The sequence below is a fragment of the Megalops cyprinoides genome, chromosome 22, assembly GCF_013368585.1.
Source record: "Megalops cyprinoides isolate fMegCyp1 chromosome 22, fMegCyp1.pri, whole genome shotgun sequence".
In the NCBI taxonomy this organism is placed as follows: domain Eukaryota; kingdom Metazoa; phylum Chordata; class Actinopteri; order Elopiformes; family Megalopidae; genus Megalops; species Megalops cyprinoides.
Window position 1 is genome coordinate 27,010,348 of NC_050604.1, and position 25,454 is coordinate 27,035,801.

Consider the following 25,454-nt stretch of genomic DNA (forward strand, 5'->3'; position numbering starts at 1 on the left):
TCAGCACATTCTTGTACTATATTTATACTTTTTAAGTGCACTGTTAAAATGTGGAAATATATAGGCTACCATCTCAGCTTGGGCGCCTAACATCCCTCTCACTCACAGCAGCGAACGTCACAGTGAAGGGAAAGTAGCCGGCGATCGCCGAGCTCATGCTTTGGGACTCGAACGGAGGGTCTTATTGTTTCGACCGCCCCCTAGCTAAATTAGTCACCCTGGGAGGATGCTAGCTGCAGCGATGCCATGCTTCTCTCTGCTTCCGGAAGGGCGTGAGACCATTTTTAAATACCGCGGCTCCATCAGCAGATGGCGATGGGAAATAAAAAGTAGCCAGCGATCGCCTTGTTCCAACTTTGGGACTCGAACAGAGGGCGTAATGGTTTCGACCCACCCCTAGCTAAGTTACTCACCCTGGAAGGATGCTAGCTGCAGCGATGCCATGCTTCTCTCTGCTTCCAGTGGGGCGTGAGACCATTTTTAAATACCGCGGCTCCGTAAGCAATGACGGCGATGAGTGTATAGGATGGGTTAAATACAGAGGACAGATTTCGTTTCAATGTATACGAATACTGAGAAATGATAAATAAATATAAATCTTATGAATATATATCTCAAATTCACGGAGATATAGCTGTTTAAGAAACGTATTTATCAAACGCAGAAGTGAAGTCCTGAATATCAAGCTTGCTGTCTCCCTCTCCCCCTCCCTCTCAGAGCAGTGACTTCATGAGAACTGTCTCTTATTGGCTCCATTGACATTGTAAATGTCTGAATGCGAGCAGGAATGTCAACATTTAACTTATGGCGGAGAGTGAACTTTTATGCCTCATAATTCAAAAAAAACGTTCATCACGGCACTGAACCAAAGACATGGTTAGAATTGCACAAGCAGTTTTGATGTAGGCCTATAATTTATGCGTGTAGAGCCAGTGTTCACAGAGATGCGGTAGTTTCACAAGTTTGTAACAAAAGAGTGTGGGTCAAAGGCTGAATAATTGTATATCAGAGAGAAACAAAAACAGATTTGACGAATGTGAAAGAGGTCTGCAGCTCTGTGAGTGAGCTCCAAATCCCTGTTCTCATTGCACAGCCTGACTCTAATGACCAAAATCGTTACCAGTGATGCTAAAGGCAGCGTGCCACTAGCTCCCACAGGCAATGATGCTAACCGGAGTCTTACAGAGTGACATCACTGCTGAAAATGCTCTGCTACCTGCTACTGTACCGGCTTTAAACAGGACTCACACAAGCTGCTACTATCAGCTCTGCTACATGTGCATGTATCTGAACTTGCTGTTGTATGATTCTGCATCATACTATTGTAACTGATGCGTGTCATTAATTTGGAAGGTTTCACAATGCCCTAACTGTTAAAGCATGTTGTGTGCATGATCCTACATGAGTGTGTGTGCTTTGATAGTGTTCCACCCTGTTGTGCGTGTGCATGTACTGTGTACGTCTGTGTCTGCACACTGTGTAAGTGTGTATGTGTGTGTGCCCCTTGCATCGCAGCCAATTCCACCACCACGGTTAACTGTGGTTTTAAACTATTCTTTATGGTCAGAACATGACAAACACTTGCCAAACAGTGGAACATTTCACAAATCTGAGGTAGAACATTCAAAACAATAATAATGATAAAATCTTTTTTCAGCACTAAAATATGCATGAGTAAAATTAAGTAAAATCCTTTTCAGTCCTTTTTCCTCAACAAAATAAATATCTTAATAGAAAAATTACATGCTGCAGTGTGATACAGCACACATGTAAGATGGCTCAGACTGCAAAGTTTAAAAGTGTTTTAAAGGATAATGTCAATAAATAAAACAATAAATAGACAAAGAAATCTTAATTCTGGTCAGCATTCCAAACCCTTTGTACAGACGGGTTGAAACATTTTGTAAATGTTTTAGCTGACAATGTCAACAAAATAAATAGACAAAGGAAAAATCTCAACTGTGGTCAGTATCTTCTGTACAAATTTTAAACAAGCAAAGCCATTACCCTACAAGTTACGAGCAAGAAAGACTAGTCTGTCAACAGTCTCAGGTTTTAAAGCTGCCCTGTGATGGCTGATAAGCTTCTTGAATCCCTCATTTTCAACAGCACTAATGGGAAGCATGTATTTTGCAATGCAATATGCAATCGCATTTGTGATGTGATGATTAACCCTGGCAGTTTTAACGATATTGTGGCATGGGCATCTCACATAGAAGAATAGAAATGCAAAAACACCTCTGCTTCACATCCTGTTGTCGCTGTGTCTGTCAACACTCCCAAATCTAAAGTAGTTTCATGTGGGAATGCAGGACATTATGATTGTGCTTGTTACAATGGTAGGCGTGATTCTGACCACCAGCAAGGGGATCAGCGTGTATGTCAGCACTGTGGGGGTCAGGGACACTGGGCAGCTAAATGTCCCGCCCCTACACCAAAGGTGCAGCCTTCCTTACTCACACCTGAACAGAGAACAGCTTATCGCCATGTTGGAAAATTTAAAACAATCACAGTAGTCCCACACTCTTTCAGTGTGCAATGGCTGAGGTTCTTTTCAACAGTTTCATGGTCTCAGTATGGAGGGACACAGTGCCTCCAATATGTTGATGACATTCTGCTGGCATCTTCTGACTCTGACTCTCATTTTCAGGATCTACAAGTAATTGGCAGAAGAAAGCTCAAATTGCGCAGGAGACTGTTCGGTACTTGGGCTTTGCTGTTTCTGAAGGGTCAGGGCGGCTCCCTGTTGGCTGTGCATGGTGTCCAGGGGATTCTGGGTCTTTTCAATTTTTGCAGGAGCCATATTCCTGACTTTTCTGATACTGCTGCGCCAGTCAGTGCACACTTGGGGTGCCCGCGTCGCCCCCTGGAGGAAGTTGACTGGTCGCCTGGATGTGGTGTTGCGTTTGCTGCTCTGGAGGTGGCCCTTGCTTCTGCCCCTGCTTTGGGGATGCCTTGCTCTGACCTGCCGTTCATTCTGTAGTCAGTTGTTGGAAAGGGCCACGCTCCAGCCGTTCTTGCCCGTCCTCATGGAGGTGTGCAACACCCTGTTGCATATTGTTCTTGGCTGGGCCCTGTGGTCTCTGGTCTTTCTCCTTGCTTGTGGAGGGTGCTGGCTGCTGATGCTGCGGCAGTGGCAGTCTCTGCTCCGCTGGTCTTGGTGGCATCACTCTCTGCTGGTGTGCCACATACTGTTCACAACGTCCTGGCCCATCCCCGGTTTTCCCGCGTCTCAGGAGCTAGGTGGACTCGAGGGGAAGCCATCTTACTGGTCCCACATATCACACTCATTCACTCCCCTGCTGTGAGTCCGGCCAATCTCTTACTCAAATCACTCACTACCCACCTACCAAATGACTACTAAAGTGTCGGGCCAGACTGAATTGGACATTGCCAAATTACAGAATGACTGTACCAGAGCAGAAAAATGGACTTGGACTGAAAATGCAACCTCATGCTGTATCATTACAGGATCTGAAGGACAAACAACAGGAGGGTGAACAACATGAGCAGGAGTATGAATCCGGACAATGGGTTATGATAAAAGCCCATCATCCGAAGTCCTTCCAACCCCGATGGCAAGGATCATACCAAGTGCTTTTAACCTCTGAGTCTGCCCTTCGAGTTGCAGGTATTCCAGTCCAGTCCACCACTCTCGTGTCAAGCCATTTCAATCACCTGAAGACACCTGCGCTGAAGGACATCTGACACCTGGCTGATATCTGCTGCTGACATCAAACACCTGCACTGAACACACCTGACATCTGCTTCAGAAGATCTCCACCGCCGACGCAGTCTGGCACCCTAAGTATGGAACCATCTACCACAACAACGTCTTCTTTTATTTTACACTATAAGTAGAGGTGCCTATACTCAGTGTTAGGCTGTGTATATGATTAATATCGACATATTTAGAAGACTTCCGTTTTCCTTTCTTGTTTTTCCTTGTATCACTGGTTTTTTTGTTTTTCCCCATTCATGTAATGGAACCCCTACTTATGCACAGTTGGTCACAGTTTTTACATTGGACTATTCCACTCATAGTCTGCCCAATGCCGGCCAGAAGCAGATGGGCTTCCCCTCTGAGCCGGGTTCTGCTCAAGGTTTCTTACTATTAGTCAGGAAGATTTTCCTTGCCACTGTCGCCTATAAGCTTGCTCTGAGGGGGTCTCAGGCCTGGGATCTATGTAAAGCTATTTTCCTACACACAACCACTGGTCAACTTATACTGCCTCTACATGTCCCCTTTCCATTCTGTTAAAGGTTAATCATAAGGTTGTCCTCATCATTTGTTGTATGTTGGGTCAAACAGGAGGGACTGTTAGGAGACAGTTTTGTGGAATGGCATGGCGTGATGTGTATTAGAATACAAATTGGTGCCTCTACATGCGACCGGAGCTAAAAGCCGCCTCTTGATGGTAACAGTATGCGGAACACGGGGTTCCCCATGACCATATATGGACCTCACTTCCGAAGTTTGAACCTTACAAAGCCAATTAGGTTACGAGGTTCAGGAAAGACCCAAATAGAGAGGGAGCTGTTTAGCTATGCACAGCTCCACAAAACCAATCAAACAATCAGCACCCCCTCTGGTCATTGCAACTCACACATACCTACTGTAACTGTACAAAAAAAAAAACTATATCCTATACTTGTTGAACTTCTGCTCCATGCTGATGTTCCCACGGCCGGCTGTGCAAATAAACCTTCCTGTCTTTTGCTACGAACATCGGATCTGCCGCTTTGTCGGAATAAAACTTATTTTGATCCTCTGGGAGTTGACTAACAGTAGCTAGCTAGATAGTTGTTCATATTAGGCTAGCAAGAAAACGTTGTTCACAATTGCAGCATTGCTACTGGCAGTCAGCTACATTTTGTCAGTCATTGTAGCTACCTTACAAACCAGCTTTCCCTGAGCTAACTAATGCAAACACACTGCTGCTTCGTGTCATTAATATAGGCAATGATACAGGTTGGTTTTGTTTTTAAGGAACTATACCCATGTGTTCCTCAAATAAAAACATTTTGGTATACAAGCCTTTGGCCTTTTCTTTAGTGGTTTTCACAATTTGTTTCCAGTGACTCTGCATTTGTAAATTTGTGTTCCCTTTAGAGCATTTTAAACATCTCTCCAAATATGGAAAGCTGCTATATAGTATTTCATATCTCATTCCTATCGAATCGGTATAGAACCGAAATCAAATCAAATCGGATTGAATCGAATCGTTAGCATGTGAATTGTAATCGAATCGAATCGGGGCATCTGTGCCAGTACCCAGCCCTAGTTGTGACCCATTCCTAACAATGGTTGCATGTTAGTTCAGAATGTAATTTAAAATTAGAGACCATGTTTAGCTTAGAACCTGCTCCCTCAAACCACAGAGAGACGTGACGGAGGTCATGTTTAGCTAACAGCTTGCTCCCTCAAACCACAGAGAGACGTGACAGAGTTCATGTGTAGCATCTCCCAACCGTGAACGAACTCTTCAATAAACACTGCATCCGGTGTGCAACCTGCATTGCCACAGACCCCTCCCACCCCTTCCATGGACTGTTCACCCCCTTGCTGTGTGGCAGAAGGTACCAGAGCATCTGTACCGTCACGGCCAGACACTGCAACTCCCTCAGGCGGTCAGGCTCCTTGCAGCCCCCTCCTCCCCTCCTGCACCTGTACAAGAACGGAGCCACCCCCTTGGACTGAGCACCCCAAAATTTAAATGCACAGAGCTACTTTAAAAAGGTGTAATTCTGTTTACAATTTACTTGCACACTTCTGCCTGCCACTTTTTCCATTAAAAGTCTTGATATTTTGTTTGTTTATTGTGTTGTAATTTTGTCTATTTATTGTCTTGTGTATTCATTCACTGTCTGAATGTAGCACCACGGGTCCCAGGGAAATGTTATTTCAACCCTGCTGTATTATTGTGTAAGGATGAGCCAACAATAAAATCTCTCTTGACTCTTGAACTTGCTCCCTCTAACCGCAGAGAGACGTGACAGAGTTCATGTTTGTTGCCATAGTGAAAAAGAAAGTAAAACTGCTTTTCTCAAACCACAGAGAGACGTGACGGAGGTCATGTTTAGCTAACAGCTTGCTCCCTCGCACCACAGAGAGACGTGACAGAGTTCACGTTTGCTACGATAGCCAAAGAGAAAGCAAAACGTCTTTTCTCAAACCACAGGGAGACGTGTCTGTACGCACAGCATCGGTGGCCTGCTTCTGGGGTGAAAGCCTCTGTGTGAAATGGCAGTTATATGGCGCTGCTGTAGCAGCAGTTGCACTGATGTTGTTTTCAGTTTGTAAGGATGATTCATGCCTTCTCCATTTTCTGCACAGGTCATGGCTGGAGATGCCGCCACCATGGCAGCTCAGTCTACCAGAAACTCTAAGGTCTCTGTCAGTGTGGCAAGCTTATTAGCCAACATGTCAACTTCCAAAAACTTTTTCCAACTGAGTGATACAGTTTTTTACAACCATTTTCACACTTAGGTCAATACCATGGCCACTTTTTCAAAACTCTTAATACAGTGCGCTTAACAAACATGCATATGAGCACATCAATTAATCTTTAGTGCAAAATGCATTACAACCACCAAAACATTTCACACTTCACCCAAAAGTGACTCATGCTGCCATAACTATAGCAAATGCTCTCTCCCAGCAAGACTACTTTGTCACTCAAAATACAATGGACTAAAAAACAGAAAAACGTGAAGCATTGCAAAATGCACATATTATGTGTTGCCGTATCCTGTTTTTGCACAGATTAGTGCTGCATTTCAAGACAAAAGTAAAGTTTACAATACATATTGTAATACCAAACAAATAAATCTGAAATGCTGCAATATGCCTCATGACTGCTCTATGCTACAATTTCTGAGGTATACTGTAGTACAACAAAAAGTCTGCAGATGCTTTTCATTTCTTTGCCTTCCCCTAACTGGAGTCCTGTGTAACCACTGTTACATCTGTAATACATTTTGAGATCCTGGAATATGTATGTAGAATATTTTTCTGGCTCTGCGAACAAATTAATTTCTTAATTAATAATAGTATTACTGTGGTTATATAGAAGCTCCCAATTGTACTACCACACTGAAGGCACAGCAGAACTTCGCTCTGTTCTGCTTCAAAGGGGAACTGAGCTCCAAACAGTTACGAGACATTAGGGGAATTTTTTTTAAATAAATTTGTTTTATTGGGACATCATATTGTACACAGTATCTGAGAGACCAAACATGTCTAGTTTTATATTTGTTCAAACAGAGACAGAAACACATACAAATGAACAAGGGAAGAGAAAAATAAAATAAAATAAAACCCCCCACTCTCCCACCCCCAAGTTGGTCCACTTTTTACAAGATGAACTAGTGTTTCGCAGCATATATAGTATGTAGCTAGCATACATAAAGAATGTACTGAACAAATATTGTTTATTGTGAAGGCAGTGATAATTATAATATTATGATACACATACATGAATAGAAGTGAGTGTGTGCACTTACACACATTCAAAGAGGAAAAACATGGACAATATGGAGCAAATTACATGATGTATCCATACTGGAAGGTGGTAAATTCTGAAACTGGGGTCAAAGGGTCATTCGACATATCCATGATTTGCTCATTCATTTCCTCTTGAGGAGGTGTTCTTTCAGCTACACATACAAACATTTACCAGTGTATGATACAGTATTACTGTCCAGTATGCAATTTTACACCGAAACTGCTTAAGAACATTTATTTTGTGCTCTGTTAAACGTTTCTTAGTACACTGGAATGAGTCTTTTGAACAACTGTCATACTGAAATATTCACAAAGGACACAGTAGTGAAACAAACAAGCAGGAGAATGTGGATAACTTAATTAATATAACCATAGAAGAAGATGCTTAATTGTACAGAAATTCTACTGAATAAAGGAAAACTTTGAGACTGAATTACATGGGACAGAGGCCTCTGAATTTGAGTTCTGTTACCATTTACTAGCTTATTGTAATGAGGGGAAAAAAAAAACATCTTTTAGGAGGCACTCATAAGCAGTTGGTATTTTGAATGTACATGGCTAGAACTCTGACACGGTGCATCATTCAGGTGGGGTCTTACCAATTTGGGCTGTAAATCAGACTTTTACCATTTATGAGTCTGTAATATATAAACATGAATATACTTTTTTACACTTCGGCAAACAGGTTATGAAATATGTAACATAGTAGGGAAGGTATGTAGAGTATGCTGTCGTACCTGTCTGCACAGATGCTGAAACACGTTTGCTCAGACTGCCGTTGTTCCCCACGGTAGCCACACTGAGCCAGTACTCTTTCCCTGGTCTGAGTGACTGTATATCCATGTGAGTCACGCCTTTCACTTTAATACTGCGCTGCTCTGTGTCACTGATGCAGGTCACTTCATAGCTGAGAGTCTGACTGTCCATCCCCTCTGGAGCCCCCCAGCTCAGAGACACCGAGTCTGATCTCACTGCGAGGACCTGGATCTGTCCTGGAGGAGGGGAGGCTGGGGCTTATAGAGCTTTATGGTGAAAGATGTGATCTTTGATGCATAGGTTGCCATAAACCCCCAAGAGCAGAAGCACCTGCATACAGTAGCATGTAAACCCACCTTCTGCTGCAGGCTGTGCTGGATCCACTCTCTGGCTGCAGGAAACAGTCAAGGTAGGAAAATGTTGAAAGACATTTGACTGAATATCCTTTTAACCACAAGGTCCTTTCAACCACATACTGCAACAGGATTTAAGAGTCGTTATAAACTTGTTTAATTACTTTGGATCCCCTGCGAACTCTCCAGTGAAATTGATTGGTTAAGCCATTGACCAATCACTTCTAATTAACAGACAGCTGAGTACAGGTGACACTGGTCTCTCCAGCTGGACCCTGTGAACAGCACATGGAGACAGAGCTTCCAGTTAACCTCATCCTCTTAATGCAGCTCTAACTCACAGCAGAGACAGAGCTTCCAGTTAGCCTCATCCTCCTACTGCAGCTCTAACTCACAGCACAGAGACACAGCTTCCAGTTAACCTCATCCTCATACTGCAGCTCTAACTCACAGCACAGAGACACAGCTTCCAGTTAACCTCATCCTCCTACTGCAGCTAACACTCACAGCACAGAGACACAGCTTCCAGTTAACCTCATCCTCCTACTGCGGCTAACACTCACAGCACAGAGACACAGCTTCCAGTTAACCTCATCCTCATACTGCAGCTAACACTCACAGCACAGAGACACAGCTTCCAGTTAACCTCATCCTCATACTGCAGCTAACACTCACAGCACAGAGACACAGCTTCCAGTTAACCTCATCCTCATACTGCAGCTAACACTCACAGCACAGAGACACAGCTTCCAGTTAACCTCATCCTCATACTGCAGCTAACACTCACAGCACAGAGACACAGCTTCCAGTTAACCTCATCCTCCTACTGCAGCTCTAACTCACAGCACAGAGACACAGCTTCCAGTTAACCTCATCCTCCTACTGCGGCTAACACTCACAGCACAGAGACACAGCTTCCAGTTAACCTCATCCTCATACTGCAGCTCTAACTCACAGCACAGAGACACAGCTTCCAGTTAACCTCATCCTCCTACTGCAGCTCTAACTCACAGCACAGAGACACAGCTTCCAGTTAACCTCATCCTCCTACTGCAGCTAACACTCACAGCACAGAGACACAGCTTCCAGTTAACCTCATCCTCCTACTGCAGCTCTAACTCACAGCACAGAGACACAGCTTCCAGTTAACCTCATCCTCCTACTGCGGCTCTAACTCACAGCACAGAGACACAGCTTCCAGTTAACCTCATCCTCCTACTGCAGCTCTAACTCACAGCACAGAGACACAGCTTGTAGTTAACCTCATCCTCCTACTGCAGCTCTAACTCACAGCACATGGACCTCATTCTTATCCCACCTACACAGTGAACAGTAATGCATCTGTTATGTTTTTGTTTTTCATGCACTGTGTGGGGCATTGGTTGAGAATGGGAAAAACAATCATAAAGTGTGTTATAACCTTGGGTCACCTACAAAGCCTTCCTTGAATTTGGTTGGATGATCCATGGAAGTCTTTGTCCTTGTGGACAGGTAGCTGTATGTTGGTGATTATGGTCTCATGCTGGACCCTGTGAACCACAAACATATGCATCAATTTCATCAACATCTCAGGAAAACAGAGAAGAAACAATAATATTAATGTGTTTATTAAATGTGTTAATATTAATGTTGATACAAACTGAGGAGTGACATCACCTCTGGTCAGGGTCATTTCCAGAGGAGCTGATTGGTTGGTTCATGGATTGGTCACTGCTTATGGAGACACAGCTGGGTGCAGGTGGAGATGCTCTCTGTTTCTGCACTCTGAACAGCACATAGATTCATTTAAACTCATTTAACTTCATTTAATCTATATATGAGACTCATGTTTTCCCCAGTTGCTGCTCATGTATATTTCAATATTTCTATTGCACAAATTTAAATTAAAAAACCTTTTCTATTAGGACCACATGAAGATGGAAAGTACTCCAAAGCAAGGATAGACCTGTGAAATACAGGAGGTGGACCAAATAATGGAAACACCAAGCAACATATGTATATTTATTCATAAGCATAAGCAATATTACCTTATAAGCAGTTTCCCTTTATAAGCCCTTTTCCTTCAAAACAGCTTCAGTCCTCCTTGGAATACATAAAGCCTGCAGTTCTTTGAGAAAGGGAGGAGGTAGAAATCTACTCCAAACTCTACATTTCAAAACTTCCCATCCAGGTTCAATGAAGTTTAGATCTGGTGATGGTGGAGACCATGGAAAGTGTTTGACTTTATCCTGGTGTTCATGAAAGCACTCATGAATTCGTTTAGCAGTATGTATGGGGACATCAACATCTCAGAATATGTTTGCACCATAGGGTGCATCTGGTTACCTAAAATGGCTGAATGTTATCTGGCTATAATTCTCTCATTCAGAGTAATAATCAGGCCCAATGCCTCCCACAGGATGGCTGCCCACACATAACATATCCACCACCATGTTTAACAGCTGGGAAAAGGCTATGTGGCTTTAAGGCTTCCTTTGGCTATCTCCAAACATAAACCCACCCTGATGTAAGTAAAGCGGGAAAATACAACTCATCAGTTGAGTTATCACATCACATTAAAGTGATTTTAAAACATACGTTATTGCAGAAACATTGCTAATTTGTAACCCACAAATTTTAATTGTGATGTGTTAGCATCAAAACACCAGTCCTTTTTCATTTGGTTACCGTTATTTTGTTAGACACAGAGAGTATGTGGCACAGCGATAACACACTCACCTCTTAATCTTACGACACGGAATGTCACGACATGACATTTTCAGAACCGCATCCTTGATGACATTTGACATTTGCGCTGGGCGGGCAAGCATTTTCCAACTAACGTCAGTACACAGTCAAACTGTTGCATGCCGTGTTACGCATAAACATACAGTAACAGAAGACAATGCTTGCCATAAAGCCAAACACAGCGCATCAAATCAGTTTCTGACCACTTTGTACTATATCACACATCGGCTTACGCAGGGTATTTGTCTTTCACACATGAGCGCACACAACTGAAGCGCACTGACCATAAAGTAAATAAACTGTTAAAAGTGAAATAATTTGTTTATATTATACTGTTATGCTTTCATTTCCCATGTACCCTTTTAAAACATTTAGTGTACACATGAAATAACTTCGTGTTAAATTGAAAACTATGAAATAGGCCTATCCAACTTATAGTGCGCACACACGCACACAATTAGAAAATGCTCAGCAAGTGTCGCCTGTTTTACAGTAGGCTTGTAAGATATATATTAAATAACCAGTGTCCTACCTAGTGTAGAAGTAAACGCCTTTTTTGCGTCCCGCGTATATGTCGACTATCTTCTCAGGTGATGGGTTTGCTGTTATGTCGTCCTCAATGTGAAGGCTCAAAAATGAATTCATTACAAAACCAAACATAATAGAATTCAGATTTATTTCTTACATTTACATTTATGTATTTAGCAGACGCTATCATCCAAAGCGACTTACAAAAGTGCATACAGTAAGAATAGCGACAGTACGGAGACAGGATGTGTACAGTTCCACAATGAGACAGTTCTCAGCTGAGAGCAAAGTCTGTTTGAGGACGCAGTACTATCAGATTTGAATAACTACAGCGTATAGGGCAACTAATACGATACACCTTCAAACAGCAAACTTCAACAACTTCAAATGGCGCAATGAGCGTCAAGGTAAAGGCGGCAATTGTGTGCCGGGTCCAGGTAGAGCCTGAAGAGGTGCGTCTTCAGGCCCCATCTGAAGGAATGGGGTGAAGGAGCTGTCCGTAGCGAGACGGAGTTCGTTCCACCACTGGGGAGCGATGTAGACGAAACGCCGATCTTACAATCGTTTTATTTTATTGCATTACAGTAGGGTTGTCAAAATGACGCGTTAATTTCCATTAATTATAGAAAAAAAAAAAAAACACGTCAAAATTAACGCAGATTAATCGCATTCCATGATGCCCCTTGACCCCATACGTCGCTGTGCATTTAAGCAATATCACATGGAAGGGAGTGCTGGTATACTGAATATCCGCACGGCTGTGATTCGGTCGTAGGTATGAGGCTGCAAGCCGAGCGCCGAAGCCACACAGCTTTTATACAACAGTTCTACAAACAAGGCCGTTTATCGGGTAACGATAATTTGAGACAACAAATTATGTTTTTGTCGTTTATCCGGCTCCGCCGACAAAAATACCTTCAGGATTACATTTACACGTGTTGTCAAGCAACACATAAACAGTTTCTTGACTGCAGGTTAGTTAGCTAGCTAGCTTCCCGCTTTTTATCATACACAAAAAGGCTAGCTAGCTAGCTACTTTCATACCCGACAGCAGACACCAGCTACTTTTTATCATACGCGTAAAGGCTAGCTATACGGTAGGCAAGCAAACCACTTTTAATCATAGCCCACTACAGGCTACCGAGCTAGTTTTTAGCATACATGGACGGGCTAGATGTACGGTAGGCTTGCTAGCAAGCTATTGTTTATCATACCCAACTGCAGGCTAGCTAGGAGTATTTTAAAATGCTTCTCACGGCAAATATTGATATATACGATTAATTTAGAGTAATCACAAATCATGTAATTAATTATTCATTTTGGACCTATTTTAGACTAAATATAGTGACATATTTCAGCGGCTAGGGGGGTAATGGCCCCGCAAACTCCGCCTATGGTGTCCCCATCAAAAACAGCGCCCCTCCTCCCGCTTGTACTGTATTCTCACATCCTGCAGTTACCTTAAGGACATAATCAGAAACTTGGATCATCGGAAAGGGTAAATCGGAACAGGCAGGGTCGAACCACAGGCAGGCAGAGAGATCCTGCGAACAGAACAGATCGGCAGGCAAAACTCAGGTCGAAAAACGGGCAGGTCGAAAACGGAATAAGGCAACGAACAGGAAAAATTGCGGGGACGAAGACAGAAAATGAACTGCTACGAACTAGCAACAGGACAGGGAAAAGCAGGGCAGATATAGGGCAGGGCTGACAAGGGGATGGGAAGCAGGTGTGCAGGCAGGCAGGTGAAGGCGATGAGCAATCAGATGTGCGGAGAACCGGGCGGGGAGCAGGGCAGGGCTAAAACACAAGGAAAACAAAAGCACATGGATGGGGAAAAAACAAAAACACAACGGCTAGGGGGCGGGAGTACTGACATAAACTGTGTATACTTTTGCATTGCTTTGATACAAAATGCATTCAATCACCACTTCTTCCAAAATTCATGAATAACTCTCTCAGTCATGTTCACCACCAGCAAAATTCTGTACAACTGCAGCAAATTTTGCAGACATTTAGATACTCTGTTCAAAACAGTTAACTTTCAGTTCAAAACCTAACAAAATTTAAATCACTGTAGATGGAAATATGCTGCATTTTGACAAAGGAAACTATATGATTGAAATAAAACAGATTATTCTGATTTTAGCAGAAAATTATTCAGTTTTTTTTGTTTGCAGCCTTGTTACCACTTTCGTAAGTGATCATATTTGCGTTGAAATGTGCATGTATATAGGCAAAATATAGATGTAGTTGTCACTGAAGAGACACTATTTTCCACTATTACTGCTGTATATGTAAGTCATGGGCTATCAATGAGAGAAAGTGACCCAAGAATGCAACTACAGTAAATTTACCACACTCAATAGTGGTATCTACAGTATTCTGACAGGCAAAACAACAGATCAAAAAGTTTGTTCTTGGTGTGATGATAGCTGCTTGGCTTCAAATATTTATGGGGTGTGAGGGATTGTAGGGGTGGATAACATATGCTAAAGATTTTTTTCTTAAGGTTCAAGACAAGGGAGAATGTTGCATTAAATGTGAAATTCATAAAAATTTGACTCAAAATACAGAGGACACCATGGATCAGCATGAGGGCTACAGCAGACTTCTAGTGGTAGTATCATGTGTTGTTGTTTCACTTACTGTACTAGAAATGAAAAGTATCTGCAGACTTTTTGTTGTACTATAGTATACCTCAGAAATTGTAGCATAGAGCTGCCATGAGGCATATTGCAGCATTTCAGATTTATTTGTTTTGTATTACAATATGTACTGTAAACTTTACTTTTTTGCAATGCAGCACTAATCTACACAAAAACAGAGGATACAGCAACACATAATATATGCATTTTGCAATGCTTCAGGTTGCTTCTGTTTCTTAGTCCATTGTATTTTGAGTGACAAAGTAGTTCTGCTGGGAGAGAGAATTTGCTATAATTACGGCAGCATGAGTCACTTTTGGGTGAAGCATGAAGTGTTTTGGTGGTTGTAGTGCATTTTGCACTAAAGATTACAGTTTTTTACAATTGCTTAAACACTAAAAACCTGACACTCAAGGAGCAAAACCTCAGCCCAGATCTGCACAACTATAAGCACATTGTCAGCCTCACACTTTTGCAAAACACTGCACACAGTGTTTTGCAAAACACTAAACACACTTCTCTACATTAGACACAGAAATCTAACATTATGTCACTTCTTTGCCGTTTCAAGGCACTGCCTTTCAAAATACCACACCTATGAACCAATTGATCAAACACAGCCGTCAGGTGTACAGACAGGTGTACACTTCAATACCTCCCACCATACTCTCCCTTCCTTAACCCCGATCTTAAGCCCATGTCAGGATACCCTTCATTCAAGCCATGGAGGGGGCCTGCAACCAAATTGATGCAGGGTCTGTGCAAAGATGGATTTGCCTTTCAAGAAGATTCTTCCCTCGCTGTCTTGCAAGAGAGGACATAGCCTCTCTTGCAAGACAGAAGTGCTATGGCCAGATCCAGCAAGGCAAAGAGATGCTGCTTAGGGTTTTTTTTATAAAAAGGCAACAGGTAAGTTCACCTGTCTTCAACAAAAATGGACGGTGTCAGATAAAGAGGGAGAGAACAAGGTGGATGAAGAGGCCAAGGTAAAGGAAGAGGTAGAGGGAGAGGAAGACCTGGAGGAGGGGTAGGACGTGCACAAAGAAGAAGACAACCAAATCTGTCTAATGAAATTCGTGCTACACTTGTGGACCATGTAATAAACCATGAACTAACACTGAGGGAGGCTGGACTGAGAGTACAGCCTAACCTAAGCAGGTACACGGTGGCATCAATAGTTCGGACATTTCATCAAGAGCACAGGTAAGAAACTTATCTTCTGTCAACAGAAAACCCATAGCTTACTGCATGTACTATATCAACAGTTTTGGTATCTATTCCTGTATCATTTTACAGTAACCTACATGTATTTTGTTTGGCCTACATAGGATTGAACGTCGAGAACACCAAGGAGGGAGGGGCCCCATATTCACACAGGAGCAAAAGAGACAGATCATAAACCTCGTTTTGGCCAGTAATGCAATCAGACTTAGAGAAATTCAAACCCATACTGTCAATGATCTCACAATTTTCAATAATGTCCAACAGGTCTCTCTGTCAACAACAGCCCGTATCCTTAAAAAACATCAAGTTCTGATGAAACAACTGTATAGAGTGCCATTTGAAAGAAATTCAGACAGGGTGAAAGTCCTGCGGCGTGAATATGTGGAGGTAAGTTTTGTTCACCGACTGTAGTATTGTGTACTGCACACATAACCTTTTTACTGTATAGCAGACCTACAGTATATTGATCTACACAATGTGATCTTTTGCTGTATTTTAGAGAGTTTTGCAAATGGAAGAGGAGGAAGTCCCGCATGAGTTTATATACATTGATGAGGCTGGATTTAACCTGACAACAGTGGGAAGAAGGGGAAGAAACATCATTGGCCACAGGGCTATTGTCAATGTACCAGGGCAACGTGGGGTAACATTACCCTTTGTGCTGCCATATCACAGAATGGGGTCCTCCACCACCATGCCAACTTGGGTCCTTACAACACTGACCTCATTCTTACATTTTTAGACAGATTATACAATATTATCACAACAGCAAACCAAAGGGACCAGATGCAATACACTGTCATCTGGGACAATGTATCTTTCCATCGTTCTGCTCTGGTCCAAAACTGGTTTCATCAACACCCACAATTTACAGTTCAATACCTTCCACCATCTCCCCTTTCCTAAACCCCATCAAGGAGTTCTTCTCAGCATGGCGGTGGAAGGTTTATGATCTCCGGCCCTATGTCCAGACGCATACGCAGACTCATTCAAGCTATGGAGGAAGCATGTGATCAAATTGATGCAGCATCAATACAAGGGTGGATTCGTCACTCCAGAAGATTCTTCCCACATTGCCTTGCAAATGAAAATATAGCCTGTGATGTTGACGAGGCCCTGTGGCCAGATCCAGCTAGGCGGAGAGATGATGTTTAGTTTTCTTTTTTTTTCCAGTACTGAACTGGATACGTGATTTGTTACAGTACTACTGTAAGCTTACAGTACAATGGTACGTTCAGTAATACTGTATGAAAACTGGAAGATGTTTTGTTATGAATGTTTTGTTGAAATGTTCAGTATTGACTGACTTGAGTATATGAAAAGAAATATTTTCATTAGTCTGCACAACTGGTGTCATGTAATGTTGGCGAATTTATTTTTACACTTTCTCTGTGTAAATGCTAAGTGTTTTAGGTTGAGCACAGGAGTGTTTAACTGATTCAAACAGAATCAGACCATATGATGGATGTGACAAGAAAATAGGGGTTTTATAAGAAACGGTATAGTTTTGACTAAAGTGTTTTGACTAAAATTTTGCAAATGATCTGAGGTGTTGTGCTACTTGGGTGTAGTGTTGTGCTAATTGTGTGAAGTGTTTTGAAAAACCGGGCCCTGTTTTCAAAATTGTGCTTAAGAACCTGAAAAAAACTGTAAATTCATGCTTTCTTTTTTTGTCTCCACAAATGTTTTTGCTGTGTTTATGTACTATTTTCTATTTAGAATATGTTCTGTTCTGATTTTCAGTGCAAAATGCAACCTTTGGAAATGCATTGTATTGACTGATTTTACAATGTGGAGAGAAATATTTTCATCAGTGTGCAGTACTGGTCTTGTGTGTTGAGATGGTCAATATATTCATGTACTTTACTCTAACAATATCTCTGAAAAAATCAAACCCAGACTGTATCATTAGAAAAGTAGAAATGCTAAAAGTGTTTTAGAATGAGCACAGCAGTGTGTAACTGGTTCAAACAGAATCAGATCGTATGAGCCGTGTGTGTGCCATACGGTGACAAAATTGGGTTTTTATAAATTACTGTATAGTTTTGAATGAAGTGTTTCATTTTGCAAAAGATCTGAGGTATTTTGCTACTCGTGTGTCTAGTTGTGTGAATTGTGTGTATTGTTTTGACAAAATGAGCCCTGTTTTCAAAATCGTGCTTAAGCAATCATAAAAAAACTGTAAATGATGTGCTCATATACATGGTTGTTAAGCACACTGTGTTATGAGTTTTGAAAAGGTGGGCATGGTATTGACCTAAGAGTGAAAATGGTTGTAAAAAACTGTAACATGGATATGTACAGTTCATCAAGATTACTAAAGAGTGCAGATCAATTACTCTCTGTTAACCTGAGTTATCACATGAATCATGTATGATAATTTCAAACCAATTTTATGTAGAAAAGCAACATTCTTCTATTTAAATAAGAATGCCACATATGTCACAAATGATTATATATGAAGTCAACAAAACAAGGCATTTATTACTGAGCTACAGAAGTAGCATGATCATACTTTATACCCCCAAGTAATAGAACATAGAACACCTTACTTTATTTTTATTGCCCTATTTCATCATAAATCTTCCTCTCCCCATAACTCTTTCACTCCTCTTCCTCATTCATTCCATCATTCCATGCAATGTTTCTTCCCTACATCACTCTCATTTTACTCATTTTCTATTCACTGCTCTGTAACAGTCATCTCACTTAGTAAAAACATAAATGAGTTTACAAAAGCATCAGATTTGATAGTTACATGAAGAAATGATTAATGCACAGAATACAAGTTTTATTTATTTTTTGCAATTATTTTCTTAGATTATCATATTATTTGCTTAGAATATTTTCTTAGATTACCACAAAGGCCAAGATTTTGTAATTGATAAAAATAATCTGTATATACTTTGTAAAATTAACTTGATTTTCATATAAGAAAAGGCAAATTTGTTCTGTTGAAAGGAAACACTCTCTTGCTTCTTTTGATATCACTGATAACTGGTACTTGTCTTCATATACTTTTGGGACTTTAATCAACAAAATATGGATTTATGTATGTATTTGACTGTAATGTCAAGATATTTTATAAAACTACCTGGTAAATACTAATTTCCATGAGAGAAAGAGACTCATAGTAGGAGAATTCAAGTTTGATTTAGTCTGTTTCCTGTGAGACTTCCAATCATTGGATTAATTTAGCATGGTCATCCTCTAACTGAACAGTAATAATTCCATCAATACACGTGGTATTATAGACTTGTTGACTTGAGAAAATTGGGGTTTAATATGTTAATCCCCGTCATGTCTTTTCCTCTTGAACGTCTCCTCCAGGCTCTCCATGGCTTGCTCTTTGGTTATAGATTTCCACTCTGCTGGCAGGGCAGCAGGCTCTGCTTCATACTCCTTTGCAAACTGTGTGTTGAACTTGGCAAAGACGTATTTCCAGTAGGCTGAGGCCTGGATGCTGGTGTCAGCCTGAATGCGCCAGTCAGGGTAAAATTTCCGATAGTCCTTATATGGATGATACTCTCCCTTTGTTGCACTGTTGCGGAATTTCACCTCACTGGCAATGCAAGAGGAGCATATATCTGTGCTCAATTTCTGAGAGTCTGTCCATCTGTACCTTCCAAGCCCTTCAGGACGGTGCATTGAGGTGAAGTGCTCTGTGTGACTCTCCCCACCAGCCTCACAAGGGGCCATGCAAAATGGACACTGCTTCCCACAGCCAAACAGCCTCCTGAAGAGCTCATCCTGGGGTTTGAAGGGCAGTGTGGTCAGCCTGGTTCTCACATCCTTATTACTGTGGAACTCTGCACTCAGGGACTGTTCCATTTCATCTATGAAGCCCAGCAGAGAATCAGAAAACTGCTGGGTCTTGGCATTGTTTAGGAACATAACTGCATTTAAGGCATCTTTGGGGATGACCAGGATGTCACTCAGATTACTGCAGATGTCTTGGATGAATAAATGAATGTCCTTTCCTGCTGGTTTCTGTACACTTTCAACTGCTATCTTAATCTTCTCAGTAATGTTTTTCAGATGCTTGTCCTCTATGTTTGTGACCTGTGACACTGGTCTCTTTTATAGAAGAGGTCCTTGAAATCAGAACAGTGCTGGTGTTTGAATTTCTCCAGGCACTGCCGAGGGTCATTGTCCCTGATGAAAGCATCATGCATTTGCTGGAATTCCCTGGCTGCATGCCCACAGATGTGGATCTTCAGAGAGGCCTCAAAGTCAGCAGTGAGCTGCAGGTTTCTGTGGGTCTCTAGGTGCTCGTCTATCATCCCCAGAAGCTCTAGGATGTATGTTTTGTGGAAGTCTGCTCTTGTTTCCACCTTCTCTGAAATGAACTTCATGCTGTGTTCAGTGATTTTTTCACACAATTCTTCTGTTTTCCTAATGTGTTCATTCTTAAAGTAACGGTGAATTAACTTTGAAAAAATATTTATTTTTGTGTTAATGATAAAGTTGCCTCTCCCACAGTCTGCTAAACAGTTGATTTTGGACAACATTTCATGGACTGAGTCTCCTTTTCTATCCAAATTGGACCGTAACAGGCTGTAAATTTCTTGAACAACATTTTGTCTCTGCAGGCCTCTGAAGGGAAGCTTCACCATGGTCTCCTCCCACATCTTCTCGAATTCCTGCTCCAGCCACTGGTCTGACACTTGAGTGTTAGCATTCCTGCACATTTTAAGTAATTCCATCACCTGCGTCTCCATGACAGATTTGTGGTTGTCCTTAATACTCTCCACACTGGCCATTCCCTTTTTAATTTCCACTGCAATCTCAAGCTTCACACAATGTTGTTCAAGAAATTTACAGTCTGTTAAGATCCAACTTGGAGACCAAGGGAAGCTCAGTCTGTGAAATTCTGTACAATATCAGTGATTTGCAGGAATGTGGGAGCAAATCCTTTATCTGTGACAATAGCTTCAATGAGCCTGAGCAGAAGAGGAAAGCACAAGAAATGTCTGATAGCATCATAAACCGCAGCAGGGAGGTCATTACAAATAAGGTGAGAACGAGAACAGACTTCCACAAAACATACATCCTAGAGCTTCTGGGGATGATAGACGAGCACCTGGACACCCACAGAAACCTGCAGCTCACTGCTGACTTTGAGGCCTCTCTGAAGATCCACATCTGTGGACATGCAGCCAGGGAATTCCAGCGAATGCATGATGCTTTCATCAGGGACAATGACCCACAGCAGTGCCTGGAGAAATAGCAGCACTGTTCTGATTTCAAGGACCTCTTCCATGAAAGAGACCAGTGTCAGAGGAAGGCACATGAGTTCACCACGGAATGTCTAGAACCTGCAGTGAGGGACTATGTCACTAAAGCTCTGGGACCAGATATAGTGGATGAGCTTCTGACAGGAAATGAAGCCAACGATTTCAGCACTCGCTCATCTTTCCAGTCCTCTATTCTGAAACAGTTGCTTATAGAGGACGATTTTGAGAAGCTTGTTCAATACATCAGGGAATATGAGGCCTTTGTTAAGGAGTGGATATTTAGTCAGATATTGGATAACTTATCCACCGAGGAATGCAGCATTGCAAACATTGAGTGCAGACACCTGAGGGAGGCCATCAGGAAGATTAAGGCAGCAGTTGAGAGAAAAGCAACAAGAAAGGGTGAAGAGGACATGAATATTTACCACTTCATCCAGGACATCTGCAGTAATCTGAGTGGTACACTGGTCATTCCCAAAAGATGCACTGGATGCAGTTACAATCCTAAACAGTGCCAAGACCAAGCAGTTTTCTGATTGGCTGCTGTGCTTCATAGATGAAATGGAACAGTCCCTGAGTGCAGAGTTTCACAGTAATAAGGATGTGAGAACCAGGCTGACCACACTGCCCTTCAAACCCCAGGATGAGCTCTTCAGGAGGCTGTTTGGCTGTGGGAAGCAGTGTCCATTTTGCATGGCCCCTTGTGAGGCTGGTGGGAAGAGTCACACAGAGCACTCTACCTCTGTTCACCGTCCCGAAGGGCTTGGATATTATAGATGGGAAAACTCTAAGAAATTGAGCACAGATATATGCTCCTCTCTTGTTGCCACAATCAGCCGACAGTTCTGCAGCAGTGAAACAAAGGGAAGGTTTCATCCATATAAGGACTATCAGAAGTTTTACCCTGACTGGCGCATCCAGCCTGACACCAGCACCCAGGCCTCAGCCTACTGGAAATACGTCTTTGCCAAGTTCAACACACAGTTTGCAAAGGAGTATGAAGCAGAGCCTGCTGCCCTGCCAGCAGAGTGGAAATCTATAACCAAAGAACAAGCGATGGAGAGTCTGGAGGAGACATTCAAGAGGAAAAGACAGGAGAAAAAATGAAACAGTTAATATCTTTCCATCAATGACCACAGGGTGTAACCTCAAGTGATCACTTTGTACTGTTAGTTACAACCAAAGAAAAGCTGAAACATGGACAGAGTACAATATTCTTAAAAAATGGATTCATATAATTCTTGTTCTAATATCCCAATTGATCTCATGAGTGGAAGTCTCAACAAATTATCTTCTGATTTTCCCTGCAGTTAATTTTTACTTTAACTCACATGGAAGTAGAATTTACCTGTGAGTTGTATGCAACATTACAAGTCAGTGAAATATTCAAAGTTTTATTTTGTTGGTGGATTAAAATCTACAAAATCTCATGTATACTAGCATCAGCAGTTAGAAAAATACGAAAAGAAAGCAAGACACAAGAAGGAGGTTTTTGTATCTTTTGTCGAACTAATTTTTGTATAGCTGTATGAAAACCAAACACGTTTTTTCACTTTTTACAGAGTATAATATTCTAATTTTGTATAGTTTTATTGTAATAATCTCAGATACAACTGCAAGAAAAGTGTTGAGTGCAGTACTGATATTAATTTGCATATATTACTTAGTCTTATTAGATGTGATTAGTGGTGATGGGTGGAAGAAAATTGGAGTGAAAGACAGAAAGACAAATGTAAATTTTTTTATGCAGTATGGTTTGTGAAATATGATATTTTAACTTTAGTGTTTCTGTGACTTCATGCACAATCACTGTATTCAAATACAAAAATAAATGGGATTAGGATTAAAAATGTTTCTTTCTGCATAATTAAAATGGCCTTGAAGTTGATATTTGTTTCATGTGTTAATTCACACGTGGTGTAATGGATTTGAATTTTCAACTGTCTGAAAACAGTTGTTAAACCACAATAGTGAGTGAGCTCTGAGTGAGTGAATTTACATTTCCCTTTCTAAGTGTCAGAATCAGGCCCGGTGCTGTGGGGGTGCTCAGACGGACCTCAGTGCACCCCCAGTTGTCTCCATAGTGTCTATGTTAGTGTAATACAGTTTGAAAACAAAAGTGATGAAATTGTGGTTTGAATTAATGATGGTTGTTTGCTACCTACCTGCTTGTATACTAATACTGCACCACTGTTCACATTTTCTGCCATTTTACCCCTTTTCCCCTACCGGAACTGTAAAAAGTAGTTTGGCTTCATTAAAGGAAAACAGTTGCAATAATTTCAATGGTTGGTGTTGCTTCCCCTATGGAAATAGTAAATTCCTCCTTCTCATGTTTCAGCAGCTCCTAAAAAGCTAAGCAGGGTTGGGATTGGTTAGGGCCTGGATGACAGACTTCCTGGGAAAATCGGGTTCCTGCTTGAAGTGATGTTGGAGAGCCAGCAGGGGGCAGTCTTCCCACCAGACCCATCTTCAGGCCTATGCAGTGATGGGGACACTATGCAGTCAGAGATGCCTGATGACACTGAGGTTTTGTCTCTGAAGTCATGAAAGATCCCATGGCATGCTCACAAAACCTAGGGGTTTGTGTCGTGGCTAGCTTTCAAATCTGGCTGTGTCGTAATCCCCCAGTTTAAATGGCTAGATCATTCTGTCTCTCCACTCCACAGCTGATGTATAGTGAGAATTGAAATAGCTGCCCTGCGTTGCTCAAGTGGGGGCTACATGTTGGTGGTATCTGAGATGAGTCACCCCCCCCCCAAAGTAACTGAAAAATAAATAACATGCTGTAAGATGAGACCACTGCAGGCTAGGTCAGCATGGGGAAATATGGTTTTCAACTTCTGCATGCATGCAGTAATACTCTGAAATTATTTCTGAGCAGAAGCAGAAATAAATACAATACTTCTACGAACTCAGACATACTAGTGCACACAGATGTTAATAGTATGCCACCTGCTGGAAAACGCTGGGCCACTGTGTGCTTTGGAATGCAGCCGGTGTTCTGAATTCTAAAGCAGCTTTGAGTGTAACTGAAGCACTTTGCACAGCAAATACACTGAGAGAAATGGCAAAGGATTTATGTGATACTGATACAAAATGAACACGGGTTAAAGCTAACATAGAAACAAATAAAACGTTTCAGTCTAATATTATACGCTTTTCATCTTTTCTGTCAACTTAACCTTAACTTTGCTCAAATTAAGTTAAATTGACAGAGTACCATTTCATTCATAATATGAGATACAGTAATTCACTATCTACAGTAACTGTTCAACAGCAGAAAGTTCAGATGCAGAAGTGGAAAAATAGGTCATGTGAACTTGACTTGTATATAAACATATTTAAAGCCTGTTAGCAAGGCTAGCTGCCTGCAGATCCATGTATGTCGTTGTGTAGTTTTGCTAGCCACCACAGTGGCTAAATCATACGATACATGACAGCACAAACAGCCAACAGTATAAATTCCAACACCAAAAAGTCTGTATTTTAAACCAGACAGGTAGCTTTTGGGAGATTTTACATGGGAGCACTAATATATGGCTGCCTAAGAGCCTTTACTTCCCAGACAGGAGCAGATATATAGGTATGCTTAAACTCTGTTAATGAAACAGCTGACAGGTGAAGAGGGGGCAGTTCTGACAGGCATGTGAACAGGAAGCAGGTCTGACAGGTATGAGAAGCGGGAGTGTCTCTGACAGGTATTGGGGGAAGTTTCAGTGATACAGTTTCAGATGCAGTGTGTTACCCAGTTGTTATGAGAGATCATGGAGGTTCATCAGAATGCTTTTCTGCCAGAGACATGCTATTCAGGAGAAGCTATGGCAATGCCTGCTGACAGTGCCACTCAAAAGACACAGGAAGCTAATTTATGGGTTCTACTTCGCTCCAGTACCATAGAAGACCCAAAAAGAAACTGGTTTAGGTGGTTCTGTTTGGATTAAATGGAGTGCTTGCAGACTGCAGAAAATACCAAGGATAACCCTTCTATTTACAAACCAATTCTCCGAATGAACAAGGTAACAGTATACAACTCCAACAAGTTATTTCAAAATACAACATTAAACATTCATACAGAAAACCATTAGGCATGTACACAGCGTGCCCTGTTTAATTATTCTCTGCAGGTTTTCGTGTCTCTGTTGCGGTCCTGTTCTGGTCCCCTCTCCTCGTAGCTCCTCTCGGATGCTGCTCTCTGCCTTAGCGTGACATCATTCTGACAAACTCTTTAAAGAGAGGGACAGAGAATGAGTTCAGTGGATCAAAGCAGAGGTACAGTGTGAGACTCAGAACTGAAGTTAAGCCCTGTGTTTTAGTTGTTATAATTACAGGATTTGACTCCCTGCTGATGTGTCCATATCCCATACTGGAGACATTCAGTTGTATTTATGCAGCTTGATTTTGGCCATGGTGGAGCTCCAACCATGATCCAACACAGGCTCACAGCTCTCCCCTCTCCTGAACCAGCCTGCCT

General features: G+C 41.7%; 1 protein-coding gene across 1 annotated transcript in view; it reads right to left on the reverse strand.

The window, feature by feature from the left end:
- Positions 1-25,129: 25,129 nt before the first annotated feature.
- Positions 25,130-25,454, reverse strand: part of LOC118769539 (calcium-binding protein 5-like) — a 20,034-nt gene continuing 19,709 nt past the window's right edge. The window contains exon 8 of the mRNA XM_036516669.1: positions 25,130-25,206. Within this exon, the coding sequence (XP_036372562.1) occupies positions 25,181-25,206 (26 nt within the window). The 3' untranslated portion in view covers positions 25,130-25,180. The remainder of the gene's footprint in view (positions 25,207-25,454) is intronic.